Consider the following 19,792-nt stretch of genomic DNA (forward strand, 5'->3'; position numbering starts at 1 on the left):
CTTTGTGATACAGGAGAAACTAACACACCATTGTAAAGCAATTTATATTCCAATAAAGATGTTAAAAAAAAACAAAGCTCGACACAATTGCCTACTTTTCTAAACACATTTCTACACATTTCTACAAATTACACTTTCGATTTTAAGGAAGGAAGTTCAAAGTTCAGAAATGGAATAAGCTTTCTTGTAAGTACAAGGTTTACCAGCAACGGAAACATTCTAAAGATGCACTAAACTAATTGTGACTGTGACTTACAGTGCCCTGCAGACGCATAACACATAGAATGGTAAAACATCCACTCACATTTTATATCCATGGCCCTCTTTTCCAACAGACCAGGGCAAATCTCAGAAACACCCCTAGCACTATGCTCTGGTAGAGCCACAAAACTCTTCAAAGTTTAAGTAAAATTCAAACAAATGCTGTGACCATAGAAAATATATATAATTGTAAGCAATAAGAAAAATATTAGTTAATTTAGAAACCAAGGGCCAAGAGCGTTTACAAATTGGCTTTGGACCAAAGTAGGTCACTGATTTGGTATGAAAATGTTGGTTGGTAGCCCAAAATGATGATTAAGAAAAACTGAGTGGGAAACAAGTGCACCCACACAAAAATAAAACCACATAAAAAGTAACTGCAACCTATGTGTAGCAGAGCTATCCCCTAGGAATATCTGCTTAAAGTTAAGTAACCAAACCATGGAAGTTCTCCTTTCTACACACCCAAACCTATACCTCTCATGATCCCCTAGAAACTCTAAAGTTTGTCATAAACCCCAACTGTATGTCAGTGTAGGGGCTCTAATTATAAAAAGATAACTTATACGTCTTCACAATTAAATACATTTTAAGGTAAAAGAAAATTTTTACAAAAGGTCAAAGACGTATTTTGGAATGAAATGAGTTTTGCTATCCTGGCCCTGTAATTTGAGACACTGCCACTAAACCAGCCCAAAAGGCCAAGATGAATGGCAAAGGGATGGAAAACTTAGGCCTTATATGAAATGACCAACAAACTTAAATTGCTTAGCATGGTTAAGGGATGTTGATGGATACTAGAAGGGAAGAAGTCCTGGACTAAGTCTAGAAAAATGCTGCAAGGCAATACCGTCTTGACCTTAACCCAGTGGACAGCACCACTAAAAGGAGACTAGGCACATTCACAGCTTTTACCTGGCATGGTCTCAAGTTGGCCCTGGATTTTTAAAAATTACGTAAGATCTCATCAGAGCTTTAGACTCCTAGTATTCAAGCTATGGCTCTACCTATAGAAAAATGGTAGGGGTTTGTTGCAAAACCAATGATAAGGGATGAGAACCCTTATTATAATGAAAAATGCCATCTTCTGGAGTTAATTTGCAAATACGAAGGCTGAACAGGTAATCAAAAAGACCTGTGTTTAGGAATTTGATCTTCTCAGGAAAACATGGTGAAACTGTAATAATCTGACAAATATGTTTCAGTCTTACTTTCAGAAGAGAAGCAATAGAAGAATGAAAATTTAAAAAGGAAAGTAGACTAAGCTAGAAGAGAGAGCTTTCCTTATGAGAAAGGATAAATCTCAGAAGTCAATCTGGACAGATATGAAGCAAATGAGAATGTGAAGATCATAAAGATATAAAAAGGAAAAAGAGATGCACCCAGACATAACTGCTATCAAGGAGAGTACTAGATAATGTGGAGATTTTTTAGTTGTTTCTAGATCAAAAAATGATGAGTTCAAGAAACAGAGAAACATAAGATCTCAGAGAACAAAATACAGTAAATTCCCTAAAATAAGCCAGGATACAGAAATTAATTGAGAAGTACAATCGGGATCATAAGAGTCATTGAGAAATGACATCTTGAACATAAACTATGTAAAAGTTGGGAGGGGAAGATCAGAAAGGAACAACAAAGTAGGCAGTGATTCCCAGGAAAGTTATTGTAGAGCAAAGTATACAAGTACTACTACTTGTGCCCCAAGAGAAAATGACGGAAAAATTTATGGTGTTACAGACTAAGGAGAAGCATAATAAAGCCCCAACAATTTTAAAGGAGAGCCAGGCATGACGGTTAACAGATTGAGTCCAGGTCTGAGTTAAATACTGACCCAATAAAAGACTGTGTCCAGGGTGGGACTGTTCATTTTAGAAAGGTGAAAGAGAACAAGATTTTTCTTAATAACAGGTGCTTTCAGCACCACCCTGAGCTCATTAATCTCTTCTCTTTCTATGGAAGAACTCCACATGACAAAAATCTAGCGGAACATGCTGTAAAAACAACTGTATGAGACAGAAAGCAAAGAAAACATGAAGAAAGCATAAAAACAAATGTTAGCTTTTCACATGTTAAGAGAAGGAAAGGACAGCTTAACAGGCAGGTTAATTTATGAAAAACACAGCTAAGTAGAATTATATAGCAGAAATAAATTCTACAAGTTAAGGAGAAACTGTGCCTCAAGAGCACTGTGGCTTCTGCTAAGGCAGTGGCTCTTAAACTTCAGGGTGCATCAGAATCACCTGAAGCAGGCGTTGACAAACGAGCCAAACCTGGACCACCGCTTGTTTTTGTAAATAAAATTTTACTGGAAGAGAACGATGTCCATTTATTTACGTGTTATCTATGGCTACTTTCACAGTACAACAGCAGAACAGAATAGCTGTAGAACAGAATAACCCTAAAATATTTACCATCTTGCCCTTTACAGAGAAAATCTGACCTAGAGGGCTTGTTAAAATAGAATTACTGGTACCTACTCATAGTTTCTGATTCAGTAGATCTGGGATGGGGGGTCTCAGAATTTGCATTTCTATCAGATCCCAGGTCATGCTCATCCTGCTGGTCTGAGGAACACACCTTGAGAACCAATGAATTAAAGAATCTCCTGAAAGTTATTTATTCTCCTGATAAAATAAACATGAAGATAGAGAAAGCATCCTTAGGATGTAATGGTCTAAATAAGTCCATAACAAGAACCAGTGGCTTTAGCCATCAGAGCACATAAAAAATGACCATTCTCAAAAGACTGTGGAGATTTTATCACTAGACTGAGGTACTAGAACCACTAGGGAATTCCAGAATCAATTGAGAACATGCATGATGACATTGAAGAGATAGTCAAGAGCCATAAGAAGTTACTGAACAAGGGGTAACACGATCAGGCTTGCATTTTTAAAAAGATCACTCCAGCTGTGGTACAGATTTGGGAATGAAAGCAATAAACCAGGCAAGCAATGATGGTGGCTTAGTAAACTAATAGCAATGAAAATGAAGATAAGTGAATGCATTTAAGACTTACAATTGAGGGACTGAATGGATATAGAAGATGAAGGAAGGATAAACATGTTTCTAGCTTCAGCAACTGGGTGGCACTTACTGAGATGAGAGAGAGAGCTAGGAGAATGAACAAATCTCGGCGAGATTACGTTCAGTCTTAGACTATTAAATTTGAGATGCTAGTTAGCACTCATGGAGGAGCTCTCAAAGGCAGCTGGATATAAAACTCTGGAGTTCAGAAAAGGTCTGGGCTGGGTAGATTAATGTCAATAAACTGTACTTTCCTATTAATCAAGCTTTTTCACAGACAGCAGTGAATTTAGAAGATCTATATGAAATGTGTCTCTATTTAAAATTTGGGGCATTAGCATAAAGCACAGCAAAAAACAAAATGCTTAAAAAGAAAGCATGTTGATTTTCTGATTTTTAAAATTACCTGACATATTTTCTCCCAAATTTCATCACATCCAGCTTTTTCTTGAAAGCTAAGGGCCAAGTCATAATTTTCTGCTTCAGACCACACAATCAAAGTGTCCTTGAGAGAAAAGAAGTCTGAATGATTAACATATATTACCACAAACTACTTCAAAGTATAAGGCAAATGAACAAAGCAATAGGGAATTGAGAACAGTACTCATTTTTACTTTTTGTAACACTGATGTCAGTAATTTCCAATGCCTTTTTGCACTTCACTTTATCCAATCTATAAAATGAAAACATTCTCCTTAAGGAGAAGTTGAACCAATATATGAAAAGCACTACAAATTGAGCGCATAATCTAAATATATCAAAAGATACAAACTAAACATTATATCAATCCTTTGCTTGCACATTAAGTTACATTTTATGCTCTAGTCAAAATGCTCAAAGAGGAAGTCCTGAGTATTCAGTAGCAAGGGCGTGTCAGGAGGATGTGATTAATAAACATAGCTGCTCCTCCTCCTCTCTTTCAGTATCGGGTGTTCTTTACCTGGGGCACTTGAGGCCCATGACGCCCTTGAAATTATTGGCTAAATTTGTAACGTGAGCATTTACCTGGACAGAGGTTTTTTAACTTTCACCAAAGTTCAAGAAGCAAGATGCTCCTACCACCTACCACCCTTTTATTCATTTCATACCAATTTTTGTTTTTTTAATGATAGTTTAATAAACAGTTCAACAGTTTTTACTAAGATGTAATCTCAGCAAGACACTACAGTTATAATACCAAGACCACTTTATATTTCCTGTAGTACAAATAGTCTGTATTCTACAATATGCATGGTATATTTACAGGGTCTAAGGTATCTTTTTGAAATTACTCACTATAAATAAACACATACACTGTTTCATAGCAATTAACCATTTCAAAAAAGAGCCTTCCAGAGGGATCTATGAATCATATTAAGAATTTCTGAATGGCACTAGGGAGAGTTACATTTGAAAACGAAGCCTAATGTAACAGCTACCATGTAGCCTTTTTCAAACTGGTCCAAAGAGACAAATTAGGAGTAGAAATTAGATGTGAACACAATATAAAGAAAAATGATTTAATCTAATAAGTAACTGAAAGGAGCCAAGCCAAGGCTGGCTGAGCATCTATTGAAATGATAGAAGTTCCTGTACTGAGGAGGAAACATGACTATATTTTAAGCTATCTTAAAAGATCTATGTAATTTCTAATACTTTTCAGTACCTCGTAAGGACACCGCTTATTGTACACAAATGGATCCCATGTTTAAAAATTTGTCTGCTAAATTGCATATTTACTCTGTTCAGTCAATTATTTAACTGTCAATCATGAGACCAATAGTCTCTTACTGAACTAAAGTGATGCCCGCCAGAAGTAAATAAACAATCCTCTGATCAGGCTGTGCAGCATTACTAAGAGGATAAATCCGCAAATCTTACTCAGAATTCTAAAAAAGAGCTCAAAGACCCCTTTTTATTATCGTCAAGAACTTCAAGAGATCACAGATCCCAGGCAAGCAATCTGTTCCAGTGACTGAGTAGCTGTTCCAGCTCAAAATAATTTACATTAACATTGTAAGATCAACATGTCAGAAATTAGTCCGTTGGCCTCAGTTTCATCTTTAAATAAATGGGATCATACTGTTTTGAAAACCATTAATAAGGTAAGATCTATTGGAAGAAGTCTAAAACCACTATCACATTAGTAATAAGATAAGTTTAAGACAATTGTAAGCAACTACTCTGTTACAATGTATATTCAGAATCATTTGGAGGCTTAAATCAGGGCACAGATAGAAATACGCTCTTAATTATCCATTTGACAAACTCATAAGTTTGAAAATTTTTAGGAATTACTCTTCTGTTTTCCTTGAAGAGCCTAATTTTCACCAAATCATCCTGCTTGCTTATCATCCAACAACCTATAGGTTAAGACATATAGATTTGTTCATTCATCCTCAAAATAGACTTGATCTTTTCTTTTTCTTAGGATGTGCTTTTACTCTTCAGCTGACTGAAAACTCAAAATGTTAATTTATGTATAGAATATCAAAACCAAATAATACTCTAGTCTCCAGCCATTGCAATCTAACCTGAGAGTTTTCTTAAGAACACCAAATGCAACAAAGTGTATTTAACAGACCAGTGACCATCAAGAAAATATTTCATATTGTACCAATACCTGTTGGACAAATAAATCACCATTATATAAATTTAGGAGTAAATATCCGATTTCCTATGTACTATCTGTGTGACCTCAAGCAAGCCACAATCTTTAGGCATCATCTTATGTGCAAAATAAAACTAACTTGCCTCTAGTAGTATTTTAATGGTCAATGATGAAGCAAAGCACTTTATAATTTATTTATAAAGTTATATATTTATAAAGTTATATAAATGTGTTGGTAGTGTATTTTACTTTAAGTTATTTTATATATGCATCTTCAGGGCAGTGAGGGAACTGATACTGATTTCATTGGCTTTGTAAAGCACTCAGTATTATCTACATGGGTATATTCTGAATAAATACCAATTTTGATGACAGTGCTTGCAAGTATTAAGTAAGAGATTTACTTTCAGATATCTCTTGCATCAGAAGGGTACAAGAAAGAGAGTGTACTCAAATTGAAAGTTCTTAAAAAACTTACATCATTATAAGGTCCCACTCAGGCTATATAAGAAATCAGATTCGTATTTATACTGAGTTGCTGTATAGAGATATGAATGTTCCCCCTGCACTAGCATTTACAGCAGTGAAGGAAGGAGTTTCTACCATTTAGTTGTGTTAGTAGCTGATTATTCCATCAGTGGTCACTTTTTAAATTCTCTTTAGGTAGAAACAAGAAAACTGTGTCGTTTTAGGTTTTAACTTTTGAGAATAAGGCTCAGTTAGTCAAATATCTAGAACTTAGCTTAACTTGAGGCAAGTTTTTCTTTTTTTAATTTAAAATGATTGCTTTATACATACAGAGATTGGTAGAACTGGATTTTAGAATTCGACTGGCAAAGCATCTTATAATCTATTCCAAAATTTTCATTGTAAGGAATCAGATGGCAAATTTTCATTTAATCACCAAATCGAGAGGATAATATGCAAGATAAAGAACATCTTCAAAATTTTACCTGTTGTTTCTGGTATGCAGTATTAGGATTTATTTTGGACTCTAAAAGTAGAGAACCTAGGAAAGAGGAAAAAAAACAAACACATTCCATTATGTAACTGTAAAGCAGCAAAATTATATTCCCTTACATACACACACATTTCTTTTTTTGAAGGATTGATGCACATACAACTTCAGTTGAGGAAATATTATTTTAAAACAATACAAATTTAAATATAATAGCCTGTAACCTAAGAAATGCTTGCTTTATACATGTTTACTTTTAACAAAACAGACACGATCATCTAAAGAGTGAGCACTAGATGGTAAGAGAAATCTAACAACTCCTGGGCAGCAGAAGGTAGTGAAACAGCACAGTGTGAAGCCAGATGATCTGGGATTAAATCTCTAATATACAGTATTATTTAGAGAAATATACAGTATTTATTTAGAGAAATAACTTAAAACATGCAAATAAGCATTATAAATAAAATCTGGTCTCTCTCAAGACTGAAAATAAGAATTCACTGGTAAAAGTCTGAAAACATCAAGGATATGATCCATTGCCCAAGTACATCCCCACATTATGATTCAGCTTCAGAAAGTCTTATATTTCTGTTTAATACAGAAATCACACTTCTCCATCTTCAAATTATCAATTTACTTCTCAGAATAAGCTAATTTGCACATTTCTGTTTTTCCCCGGCAGTATTGTAAGACTCAAGGTATTAGAAAATAACTACTGCTTTGTGGCAAAGAGCAAAATAAAATAAAAAAAAAACTTATTTAAGTATAGTTGATTTACAATGTTGTGTTAAATTTCTACTGTACAACCAAGTGACTCAGTTATACATACATACATACGTATATATATATATATATATACACACACACACATTTTTCATATTCTTTTCCATTATGGTTTAATCACAGGATACTGAATATAGTTCCCTGTGCTATACAGTAGGACCTTGTTGTTTATCCATTCTGTATGTAATAGTTTGTACCTGCTAACCCCAAACTCCCAATCCATTCCCTCATTCCCTCCCCTACCCCGTCTCCCCCTTGGCAACCACAAGTCTGTTCTCTATATCTGTTAGTCTGTTTGTTTTATAGATACGTTCATTTGTGTCATATTTTAGATTCCACATATAAGTGATATCATATGGTATTTGTCTTTCTCTGTCGGACTTACTTCACTTAGTATGATAATCTCTAGGTCAATCCATGTTGCTGCAAATGGCATTGTTTCACTCTTTTTTTTTACAGCTGAGTAGTATTCCATTGTATACAGGTACCACATCTTTATACATTCACCTGTCAATGGACAGGTTGCTTCCATGTCTTGGCTATTGTAAACAGTGCTGCTATGCACACTGGGGGGCATGTATCCTTTCAAATTAGTTTTCTCCAGCTATATGCCCAGGAGTGGGATTGCAGGATCATATAGCAACTCTGTTTTTAGTTTTTTAAGGAACCTCCATACTGTCTTCCATAGTGGCTGTATCAATTTACATTCCCACCAACAGTGCAGGAGGGTTCCCTTTTCTCCACACCCTCTCCAGCATTTGTCATTTGTAGACTTTTTAATCATGCCCATTCTGACTGCTGTGAGGTGGTACCTCATTGTAGTTTTTATTTGCATTTCTCTAATAATTAGCAATGTTGAGCATCTTTTCATGTGCCTGTTGGCCATCTGTATGTCTCCACAATGAGCAAATTTTAAGACTAAATGTATACCTCTCCCCTCCTCAACCAATTCCAGTTTAAAGCCAAGTTCTGACCCAAAATACTTGAGAAAAAGCATTTTCTCTGCAGCTGTCTCTCATCCAAAGCTTTCAACTCTTCTCATATTACATTTAACAGTTGCTTTATCCATTCCAAATAGTGGCTAGACACTTGAGAAAAGGGCACTCTTAACATTTCCAAATTTGACTAGTTTTGCCTTTACGTTAAAATTTGTTTACTAAGTTTATGATACTGCCCCGTGTTAGTAATTTACTGATCATTCACTACCATGTGCTGGTAATGATGCTCAGTGATATTGAATATATATAGTAAAATACCAGCATTTGCCAAGCTGCAGTGACTTAATTTGCAAACACCTTGTGCACAAGAAAGCTTCCCACTTTACTTGAATCTTTCCAGTGTATAGCACAGGTGAACTGCTTAATCCAAAATCTGTCTCTTACCCTTTCTGTACTTAAGGTAACTAAACAGTCTCCCTATTTTCTCCTCCTGTACTCCCAACACCCCATTTCTTTAAGCTCTTTTCTTTTTACTATTTTTGGCTCACTGAGGTTCAGACAAATATTCTGACATTCTGGAGGAAGCCTGATTACTCTTCTTCCCATTTTTCCAACTTTTGCCACAATAATCAAAATAAATTTTCCAGTGCCCCTTAATTTTCTTTATGCACAATCATCGAATTTTTATTTCGGTAATTACTAAGAGCTGTCTAGTGATATATTTATAAGAAGAAAAAGCAGCAAGCAAACGAACTCAATGTCTAGAGTCCCTTAAAAGTATTAAAATTTCCAACTATCTCTGTAAATATTCTTTCACTGTTTGTTGTTTAATTACTAAAACAAAAATTGCACCCTATTATTTCCCAATGAAATCACAAAGTATGTCAAGTACATTATGGATCAAACTTTTAAAAGATGAGTCATGGCATATAATCATATTCAAAACATGTTTCTATGAGAAAATACATTCCAAAAACCCTACTTTGAAATATATCATGTCCTCAAAAAACAATCAATCCGCAGAAAACTACATAAATAATAGAGTGAAACAAATGGATTACTTTATAACATATTTCAGAAGATGCAAGAGATCTAATGTCATAGAACCAAACTAAGTAATGCCACCTTAAAAGTCAAACTGCACAAAAGCACAAAGGAAAAAAATCAGACATCATTGATAAATGATGCTAACTGGACATAATCAAAATTAAAAACAAAAATAAAAAATGCTACAAACAATACCATTAAGAATGTGAAAAGAACCCACAGAATGTGCAAAATTATTTGGAAATCATATATCTGATAAGGGACTTGCATCCAGAACTCTTACAACTCAATAATAAAAAGATAACCCAATTTAAAAATGGGCAATGGATCCGAATAGATATTTCTCCAAAGAAGATATACAAATGGAAAATAAACATGAAAAGAAGCTCACCGCCTTTAGTCATTAGGGAAATGTGAACCAAAACCACAAAAAGATAACCATTTTACACCAGCTAGGAAGCCTATAATCAAAGACACACAATGACGTGAGCTGGCAACCAGGTGGAGAAATTGGAACCCTCATACATTTTTCTTGTAGGTATATAAAAAGACATCTACTTTGGAAAAATTTGGCAGTTCCTCAAAAAGAGAGAATTACGGGCAATTCCACTCCTAGGTACATACAAGAGAAACGAAAACATCTGCCCACACAAATTTGTGTACACACAGCAAAAAAGTGGAAACAATCCAAATGTCCAAACACTGATGAACGGGTAAATAAACTGAAATACTATTCGGCTATACAAAGATATGAAGTTCTGATCCATGCTGTAACTGAACCTTGAAAACATAAGTTAAAGAAGCCAGTTACAAAGAACCACATGTTTTAGGACTGCATTTATATGAATGGTCCAGAATTTGCAAATTTAGAGGATTTGTAGATTAGTGGCTGTTTAGGACTGCGAGGAAGGGGGAACAAATGGGTAGTGATTGCTAATGGGTACACGATTTCTTTTAGAGGACAAAATGGTCTCTCATTGTGGTGATGGTTGCATAACCCTGTGAATATACTAGACAATACGGAACTATATACACTTTGAATGAGATGGCATGTGAATTCTGTTTAAAAAAAGCTAAAGTGTAAATATTCATACAATGGAATATCATTCAGCAATGTTAATGCATGAACCAAATATATGTAAATGCAAAAATGTATATGAATCTTACAAACATAAATGAAAGAAGCCTCAGACAAAAGTATATACCATAAGTCCATTTACATGAAGTTCAAAAAGTGGCAAAAATTAATCTATGGTGTTAGAAGTTAGGTTGTTGAGGGGAAGGGGAGAGATAGTGACTGAAGAGAGACATGAAGCAGGTTTCCGGAGTGTTGGTTATGTTGTTTCTTCGTCTTTGTGCTGGTTATTTTGTGAAAAATTCATCAAGCTGAATACTTATGATTTGTGTACCTTTTTGATGTATTATACTTTAAAAGTTTTTTTTTTTTTTAAGTTTAAGAGAAGGGGTAAAATGACACACAGCATGGGGCTGGAGCTATCACTTCAAGTTGTGATTTCAAGAAACACACACCTGGGACTTCCCTGGTGGTGCAGTGGTTAAGAATCTGCCTGTCAATGCAGGTGATACAGGTTCAATTCCTGGCCCGGGAAGATCCCACATGCTGCAGAGCAACTAAGCCCGTGCGCCACAACTACTGAGCCTGCGCTCTAGAGCCCGTCCTCTGCAACAAGAGAAGCCACGGCAATGAGAAGCACGCACACTCCAACGAAGACCCAACACAGCCAAAAATAAATAATTTAAAAATAAAACAAAAAAACCCACACACCTGACTTGGCAACTGCTAAAACAAAACACCAACACCAACTATTATTTTTTGAGTACAAGTTTTTTTGCCTTTTTTTTTTTTTTTGCATTTGTTTCAAAACTCGGTAGTGTTAGTGTTAGGATGACTAGAAAGGAAAAATCAATCACAAATTCAAAGTATGAAGTGTTCCCTTCCGAAATGCTGGCTAAAACAAGAATAAGCACATACTAGAAGCTTCTGGTAAGTTTTTCTTTTTCCTGGGCCATTCAAGATGTCAGGGGGAAGAATCTCACCTGAAACCATTTCAGCCATATCCAATGGTTTTAGTCTTAAGATATAACTTTAGGAAGTCCAGCTCTGGTCCCCAAATACCATGTTCCCCAAGATGTCAGTAGGCTGTAGAGGGTGGAATATGGGAAACAGCCTTTTAACTGGGGGGCTAAGTAAGATAATAATGAAAAGACACATTTCTAGTTTTATTCCTAGTCCATCTATTAGGTTCCCCACTCCCATCTCATAGTTTCTACTGAATAAAGTTATAAGCACTTATCCAATCAACTGAAAAAGATCCAGCTGAGTGTTAATATGCATTTACACAATCCTTCCCCCCAACAAGTTTATTTGTTATCAATTGCTACAGCTACAGTACTGGGAACTGTAGTTCCATCCCAGTAATAAGTGGGTATGGAAGGGGATGTAGAGTTCAACTGTAGGTGTGAGGCATTTATCATGGTAGCAGAGATAACAAGGGGAGAAATGAGGAAAATGTTCCTTAATAGGAGACCTTAAATGACATCAAGGGAGTTAAAGTTCTCATTAAGGGGAACACAATGCTTTTGGTAATGGGTAGATCCAGTATATCTTAGTAGCTGAAACACATACGTAAAACAGCCCCCCACCCCAATTTATTTGAGGAACACATTCATCCTATCCAATGAAATAGATGCCTTTATCCTCCAAGAGGAATTCATTCTCACCCCCACCCCCCACCATGACACAATCTCCTCACACGTCTGAGAAAGACACTCACACAGACAAGAGAAAGACAAGCCTACATAGCAAACCCCAATATCAAGACTTGAGAAAGGCCTTCTCACTTCCCACCTGAATGACTGGGAAGGAAATATGGAAACACAAAAATCGAGAGATTGATGTAGCTAAGGGGAATGCATCAATACATGTAATTAAGTTTGTCACTGCAGAATCTATCATTCAGACCACTAGCAAAATCAGCCACGCTCAGGTGAACTAAAGAATACTCCTGCACAGCAAATGCTTGTCAGAGTCCATCCCCAAGATTCTGACAGGCGTGCAAGGCCATATTTGCACATATACTTCTTCAAAAAATAAAGAGGGTCCTTAATTCTCATTTACTATTACCCAAACTGAACATCAGCACAACCTTTTTGGAGGGTCATTTGCCTTTATCTACAAAGCTTCTGAACACATACTACTCTTTGGTCCAACAATCCTAGGAAATTATCCTACACCCTCATACAGGTGCCAAGTATATGAATACAGATGTCATTAGCAGTGTTTGTAAAGGCAAAAAAAAACTAGAAACAATGTATGAGCCAGCTGGAGAGTGTGGGGATCTCAAGAGGCCTAGAAAAATCAAAACTATTTTCATAATATTACTAAGAGATTATTTGCCATTTTCATTCTTATTTTTCTCACAGTGTCTACACTGATAGTGCAACAGATTGAATGCAGAAGCAGAAAAGAACACTTTAAAAAAAACTGAACCAGACATTATAAAGAGATTTGTAAAACTGTAAAACGGTGACATTCTTGTCACTGAATTTTGCTTTAGAAAAGATCTTTAAAGTCTTATTTTAATTTCTAATATGCTAAATATCAATAGATATTTTTTACTTAAACATAAACAAAAGCTATTAGGGATCCTCAATTTTAGTACTATAAAGGTATCCTGAGGGAAAAAATCTGAGAAATGTTACTCTATGCCACCAACACTGTACTGTGTGAATTCAATATATACAGTGGAATACTATGCTAGTTTTAGATGAGATAGATCTGTATATCCTGACACAAACAGAGGCCCCAAATATACTGATAACAAGGAGATCTGTACGCTCAGGAAATGGGGAGACAATGGTAAAGAAGGGGAAATGCCACTCATAACATCACCAAGACAACTACAGGTAAAGCTGTCATAGACTGATAGCAAGAAAAACTGACCATAAAACAAACAGTACAATTATGAGTATAAACAATTAGGTCATTAAAAACGTTCCCTCCCTACTTCACATCTTGGTTCCTCTTGAACTTTTCTAGTATCCTGCTGCAACCCCCCAATACACCCCTATTAAAACAAAACAAACACCTCCAGGGATAGGGGGAGGGTAGTTAGTACATGCAGAATGAAGTCTCATCTGAAGAGTTGAAATCAGAGAACTTAAAACTAGTGCCTGTAGTATAGATCCAGCCAGCAGACAGCTTGTTTGATTCCTAGTTCTAACAAACATACTCAAACACTAAATTCATGCAAATCTTTTATAATGGAAAGATTTTACATTGGAAAAAAAAAAAAAAGTCTAGATTTCCGGCTGGGTACAGGAAAAAAAGACCCCAGAACTATCCAATCAAAGAATCAATGCACCAAGACTTATGGTTAGAAAAAAATAATACCTCTTAGGGTTGCTTTTGAATATTAACTGAAATTTTATATTAAAGCGCCTACCCCAGAACCTATCACATAACCAGCACTCAATACTTTTCTTTAACAGCATGATCAGAATATCATTTCCCTGGCATCACTATAATCTTGAATAGTAGAAAAATTAGTACTGATAACAATGATCCAGAAACACATTACAAATAAAAGGCTAGCCAACACAGGCTCATTAGACTGCCTAAGAAAAACCTTCTAATATATAGTACTTAGGAAATATTCCATGAAAATTGTTGAGATTTTTAAATCTTGTTACACAGTTTAATTTAGCTGGAAAATTCACTTGTTCAGAAGATATCAATTCCCTTCACTGGAGAAATGATAATACTATAGTTTCTATAATTTTATGGCTTTATTTTCAATACCAACCAATCAATCAGATTCGGGTAATATGGGAGTATCTGGTTTGCGGTTAAGAAACTTAGATCCTGACCTTAGTTCAGATTTGGATAAATACTTAAGGATTTCAGAATGAAGAGCTTCCAGGTCTGCTGCTCTTAAGTAACCAGTTCAATCTTACTGGCAATATACTGGCTTTTCCAGTACATTGAGATTATCAACGGTCAAAGCTAAGGGCAAGAGCTTAGGTACTATGCTTCCTTAGGAGAAAGAAAACACCATCAAAATGAATTAATGGAAGTCCAAAATTTAATGATGATAGGAGACTAGTGTATGTTTCAAACCCATAGCAGGTCTGTGTTCCAGGTCCCTCCCTCCCAATTTTGTGGACCACAGATTACACATGGCATTTAAAACCTAAAATGAAGGCCTGGGAAAAAAAAAAACTTGGTAGCATTATGTTAAAAGGTCCCACCCCTGTGTCAAGCCTTCACTACACTCCAACCCCATCAGGTATACCCAGTGTAGCCAATGGCCCTCAAACTTTCAAAAGCTATCACACGCAACAGATGAAAAATAAGTGTTTGGTTATCCTAAGCCTATTAATTTTCCACAAAGTAGGTCTACACAGGAGAAAAAAAGCACATTTATATCAACTTTTCAAAGTGAAATATTTCTCCCAGTACTGACACTGGGTTCTTCTTGGTAGCTAAATTTGGAGTGCTTACTATATGCAAGATTATATACTACTTACTGATTTATAAGAATAACATAAAAAATGCTGATGCTATCTCTGTTTATTTCTCACCACCGCAGCCAAAACAAAACAAAACAGACTCTCCTACCCAAACTGTTGACCTCCTTTTCTATTTATAGTAGGAGTAGAGGCAGATCTACAACCAAGTTCTATCAAGAGGAAGAAGCACAGGATTCCAGTTTTTACCATTAGCTAGCAGCACTACCTTGAATAAAACATTTCCCCATGTCTCATTTCTTCATGCCTCAAATAACAGTGAAAATGAAATCTTTTTAACTTTGACTAGACAAGTCAGAATTAAAACCATTATGAAACGTAAAAAATACTTCATAAAACTTAAGGTGAAAACCAAATATAAGAACACTATTCTTTTTTTTTTTTGCGGTACGTGGGCCTCTCACTGCTGTGGCCTCTCCCGTTGCGGAGCACAGGCTCTGGACGCGCAGGCTCAGCGGCCATGGCTCACCGGCCTAGCCGCTCCGGGGCACGAACCCACGTCCCCTGCATCGGCAGGTGGACTCTCAACCACTGCGCCACCAGGGAAGCCCCAAGAACACTATTCTTGATGATTGGCAAAGTAATCCAGAATAAAGAGTATAGACATGATTTTATGTTCAAAGACATCCTTCAGTGTGTGGAGAAATTCCAATTTCTTTACTTTATCAATTCTAAAATTGGCAGGTGGAGGTGGTAAAAATAATAATGGAGGAAACAAGTAGAATGATTTGAACATAAAGTGAGAGAGTAAGTAAAGGATGACATCATTACCCTCACTTCACCAACCTAACAGGGACAGCATAAACTGGGAGAAGAAAAAAAACAATAACTAAGTAATCTTTATTGGAGGATGGAACTTTGCAGGTACATGGCTATGAGGTAATGAGGTAATCTACCTTCGTTTTTAAAAAAAGATATGTTCCTACAACATATCTGCCAGTAGGAACCTACTGAATAAGGATGCAATCCAGAAAATGGGCTCAGTAACTTAGTGGGACATCTCTCCTCCAAGGCTAGGAGAGCTACAGATTTGCCAAGCACTCAGCTCCAGAGGGGAAGGGCATACTTACCCAGACACCTATGCCCTGTAACAGGGAAGACACAAATACTTCCATTCAGAAATTTCATTCCTGATTTTCAGATAAGTGTATATGCTCCTCTAACAAGATAAATGACTCATTTTATGGAAAACCAGAAACAACTTTCCATTTTGCCCATCGCAATAAAAAGAAAATTCTCAATTATCCTGTAATGGAAAATGAGGGAAGCACCCAATAATGGATAATCCAAGCTAGCAGCCAATACAAAACTCCCACATGTGGCTTGGAGATAAACTATAATTTTAAATATCTTTAGGCTAAAAATTGTTTTCACTTTCTTTGAAATGAACCTTGAATCTAAGTATAAAGCAGCAAATACAAGTAGACAATAATATGGGGGTTTAAAAACACACTATTAACAGTTAATGATGTTAATTAAATAATTCATAATACTAGTTTCAAGCCATAGTCTACAAGTCTTATTCAATCCCTGACACCTCTCCCCCACCTCAGTTCGAACACTGATCTTCCTTGTTTTTTAACCTAGCTATGTGATTTTAAGTTATTTAGCTTCTTTGAGCCTCAGTTTCCTGATCTATAAATATGGCTAATAACAGTACCTACACCAAGAGGACACCAGAGGATACAAGTGAAGAATCTCCGGCACACAGTAGACACTCAATAAATTTTGACTATTATTCCTATTTGGAGTTTTCCTGTTAGGAAAAAGACCCCCCATAAATCGTCAAATTAAAGATTATTTACAAAGTATTTTACAAGTATCCTGGAATTTTCTAAGCCTACTCTTTGGATTTAGTTTTCCTAACAACTTATAAATTTAACAAGGGGACAGTTTATTTCAGCTCTTTCCCTATTAGATAAAAATGGAAAAAACCCAGATTCCTATATTATTGTGTTAGAAGAGTATGATTCCCTATGACAATATGACGTTAAGACTTAATGCTTAAAAATACTTTAAACAAAGGACTTTGTATAATGAGTCCAATTAAACACGTGATGTGAAGGTATGTTTTATTTCAAATTATTATGAGGTTTCAAAGAATTCATCTCACATCTACACATGATTAGCTGAACCTATAAAGCCTATACTTTCCAACTCACTATGTAAAGTTTTCCAAACAAGCAAAAACATAGAAGTTAGAATAGTTGGTTACTATATGATAGTCGTACAGAAAAGTACACTAACACTTCACATTCAAACTTGTATTTTAAGAGACAAATAATATAGGCCTCAGAAAAATTTACCCAATGTGTTCAAAACCCTTTAAATGCCTCCAAGGAAAAATAATTTTTCTCCAGTTTTAAGTTATTTTGGTAAGGCTTATAAAGTAATCTGTGGGCATTTTACTCCAAGTTACCATTTTTCTTTCAATTCAAATTGAAAAGCAATGTCCCTACAGTCTTCAATTACAGAATGGTGAGTCTTATTTGTTTTCCGTGGAATTGGAGTTCTGGGTAGGAAGTCCAATTAAAGGTCCTTGAAATGAGTTTGTAATAATTTAGATACAGACCTACAATCGTAATAAACTCAGTTAGCTACCATAAAATTATAGGCTATCGTTACAAGGCAGCTTTTCAAATTCAGAAGGAACTATTTTGAAAAAAGTTTTACCTGATATGAACATTTTAAGGGAAATTCATGGTACGCCACCGGAGGAAGTGGCAATCCCTAAACTGCGTTAAGTCTTTAAAAATGTGAAACACTTATCTTCAATCAACGTGGTCTTTTAACTTGAAGGACTGTTTCAAAATATGTGAAACACATGCATCCCTGGGGCAGATTCGAAAGGTTTTAAAGGTTTCTGCCAACTTCTCCCCACCTGTTAGCTGAACCAAATTATGAATATACATTTAAGCAACAGATAAAATGCTCGGATAAAATGATTCCAAACTTGCAGGGTGTTTACCCAGTGAAACTACACACAAAGTTCCGCATTTCTAATAAAAAAGACAACTAACGCTGCGGGAACACAAATCTCTCTTCTCACGGCAAAGAAGCACTTCCCCTGCCGAGTGCAGAGTTGCCAGATCCAGAACCAAGGTTGCCAACCTGCAACAGGATCGGAAAGATGCAACAATGATACGTTAAAAAACAAAAAAAAAAGAAAAATAAAAGCACAACAAAATGTTTATGCTCCAAAAAGTTCAACAGCTAAGAACTTTCTCAGCTCCGAGAAAAGTTTCATGGCTGCTTTACAGACGCTTGAACTAAGGCAGAAGATCGGTTTGATCAGTAGCTTTCTCAAGGTCACTCTTGTGCAAAGTAACTGCACGGTCCGGACTCCCGCTCCCAGGCCCCCGACCTCTGCACACGCCCCGGCGGCACCGCTCAGACGCTCCTGGCTCCGCCCGTGCCCGCACAAGTGCGACGGGGCACTCAGAGAAAGAGACACTTGGAGCGCTCTCCGGGCAGCTCCGGGAGGACAGGAGGACAGGGGGGCCGGGGGCCCGGGGGCCCGTCCTTCCCCGAGGCGGCGGGCGCCGCGGCCCAAGCCGCCGCGTCCGTCCCCTCCGTCTTCTCAGGCAGAGGGCCGCTAGCCCCACAGGACCGGGCAGGTGGCCCAGGGGCGCGGGCGAGGCGAGGGTCCCGCCGCGAGGGGTTCACTCACCGTCACTCTCGGCCCTGACAAGCAGGGACATGCCCTTCAGCCGCTCCACGTAGCCGGACGACACATGCCCGGTGCCCCGGTCGTCCCACTGCCGGTCCTCGTTGAGTGTGTAAACCTTCACCCGCCGCCGGGTGTCGGTCATCGTGCCGCCCGGGGGCCGGGGCAAAGGCCCCGCCGGAGTCGCCCGGGAAGGGGGTCCGGGGAAGGCGGGAGCCGAGGCGAGAGGACGCCCACGAGCGGAGGGCTCCCCGGCCTCACTGCCGCCGCTGGCCGCCCCGGGGCCGCGCTGCCGCCCTCATGGCCCGCCGCCGGGCCTGAGCTCTGGCCCCCGCCTTTCCTCGCCTCCGGCTCCTCGGCGCTATTGTCCAGGCCCGGCGAGGCCGGCCGCCCAGAGGGGGCCGCGCAGCGCTTCGCAGCCTCCCGCCCCGCCGCGCTAGGAACTCGCGGCGCCGTTCACTGCCCTGCTCCCGCCTCCGCCATGATCTCCGTGAAGCTGCTTCCCGCGCCGCCGCCGCCTCCTCAGGCCGCCGCCGCCATGTTTTCCTTCCTTATACCTGGCCCTGCCACCGCAGCCGGAGACTGAGCTCCGCTCCCCTGCTTCAAATGTCCGAAGCCGACCGGCGCCTGGTCCTGCTGCAGCTGCCACCACTACGCGGGAGACTCCGAGAGCCCCCTGGCGCACGAGCGCTCTTGGCTACTGGGAGTCGCTTTCCCTCCGCCGCTGCCGCCGCCGCCGCCTCTTCCGCTGCCGCCGCCGCCTCTTCCGTCGCCTCTTCCGTCTTCCTCACAGAGCCAAAGCCGCCGCCATCTTGGTTCGCTCCTCAATGGCGGCGCGCGGGGCCACCCCGGTAGCAGCTGCAGGGGCGGCCCATTGGCCCCACCATTTAAAGAGACAGGAGGGAAGCCGCGAGCCTCGCAGCGGCGGAGGCTTCGGACGGAGGCGATAGGCGGGCGTCGGGTTGCCG

The 19,792-nt window shown here is 38.3% G+C and overlaps 1 protein-coding gene across 2 annotated transcripts in view; it reads right to left on the reverse strand.

Annotated features, from left to right (window-relative positions):
• Nucleotides 1-19,564, reverse strand: part of PPP4R3A (protein phosphatase 4 regulatory subunit 3A) — a 38,481-nt gene extending 18,917 nt beyond the window's left edge. For both annotated transcript variants that reach the window (XM_029237388.1, XM_029237387.1), the window contains exons 1-3: nt 18,828-19,564; nt 6,835-6,890; nt 3,698-3,796 (exon numbers count right to left, since the gene is read on the reverse strand). In XM_029237388.1, coding sequence (XP_029093221.1) covers nt 3,698-3,796; nt 6,835-6,890; nt 18,828-18,969 — 297 coding nt within the window. In that variant the 5' untranslated portion in view covers nt 18,970-19,564. The remainder of the gene's footprint in view (nt 1-3,697; nt 3,797-6,834; nt 6,891-18,827) is intronic.
• Nucleotides 19,565-19,792: the final 228 nt, after the last annotated feature.

This window comes from Monodon monoceros, unplaced genomic scaffold, assembly GCF_005190385.1.
Source record: "Monodon monoceros isolate NGI ecotype Baffin Bay Population unplaced genomic scaffold, NGI_Narwhal_1 Super_Scaffold_21, whole genome shotgun sequence".
Lineage (NCBI taxonomy): Eukaryota > Metazoa > Chordata > Mammalia > Artiodactyla > Monodontidae > Monodon > Monodon monoceros.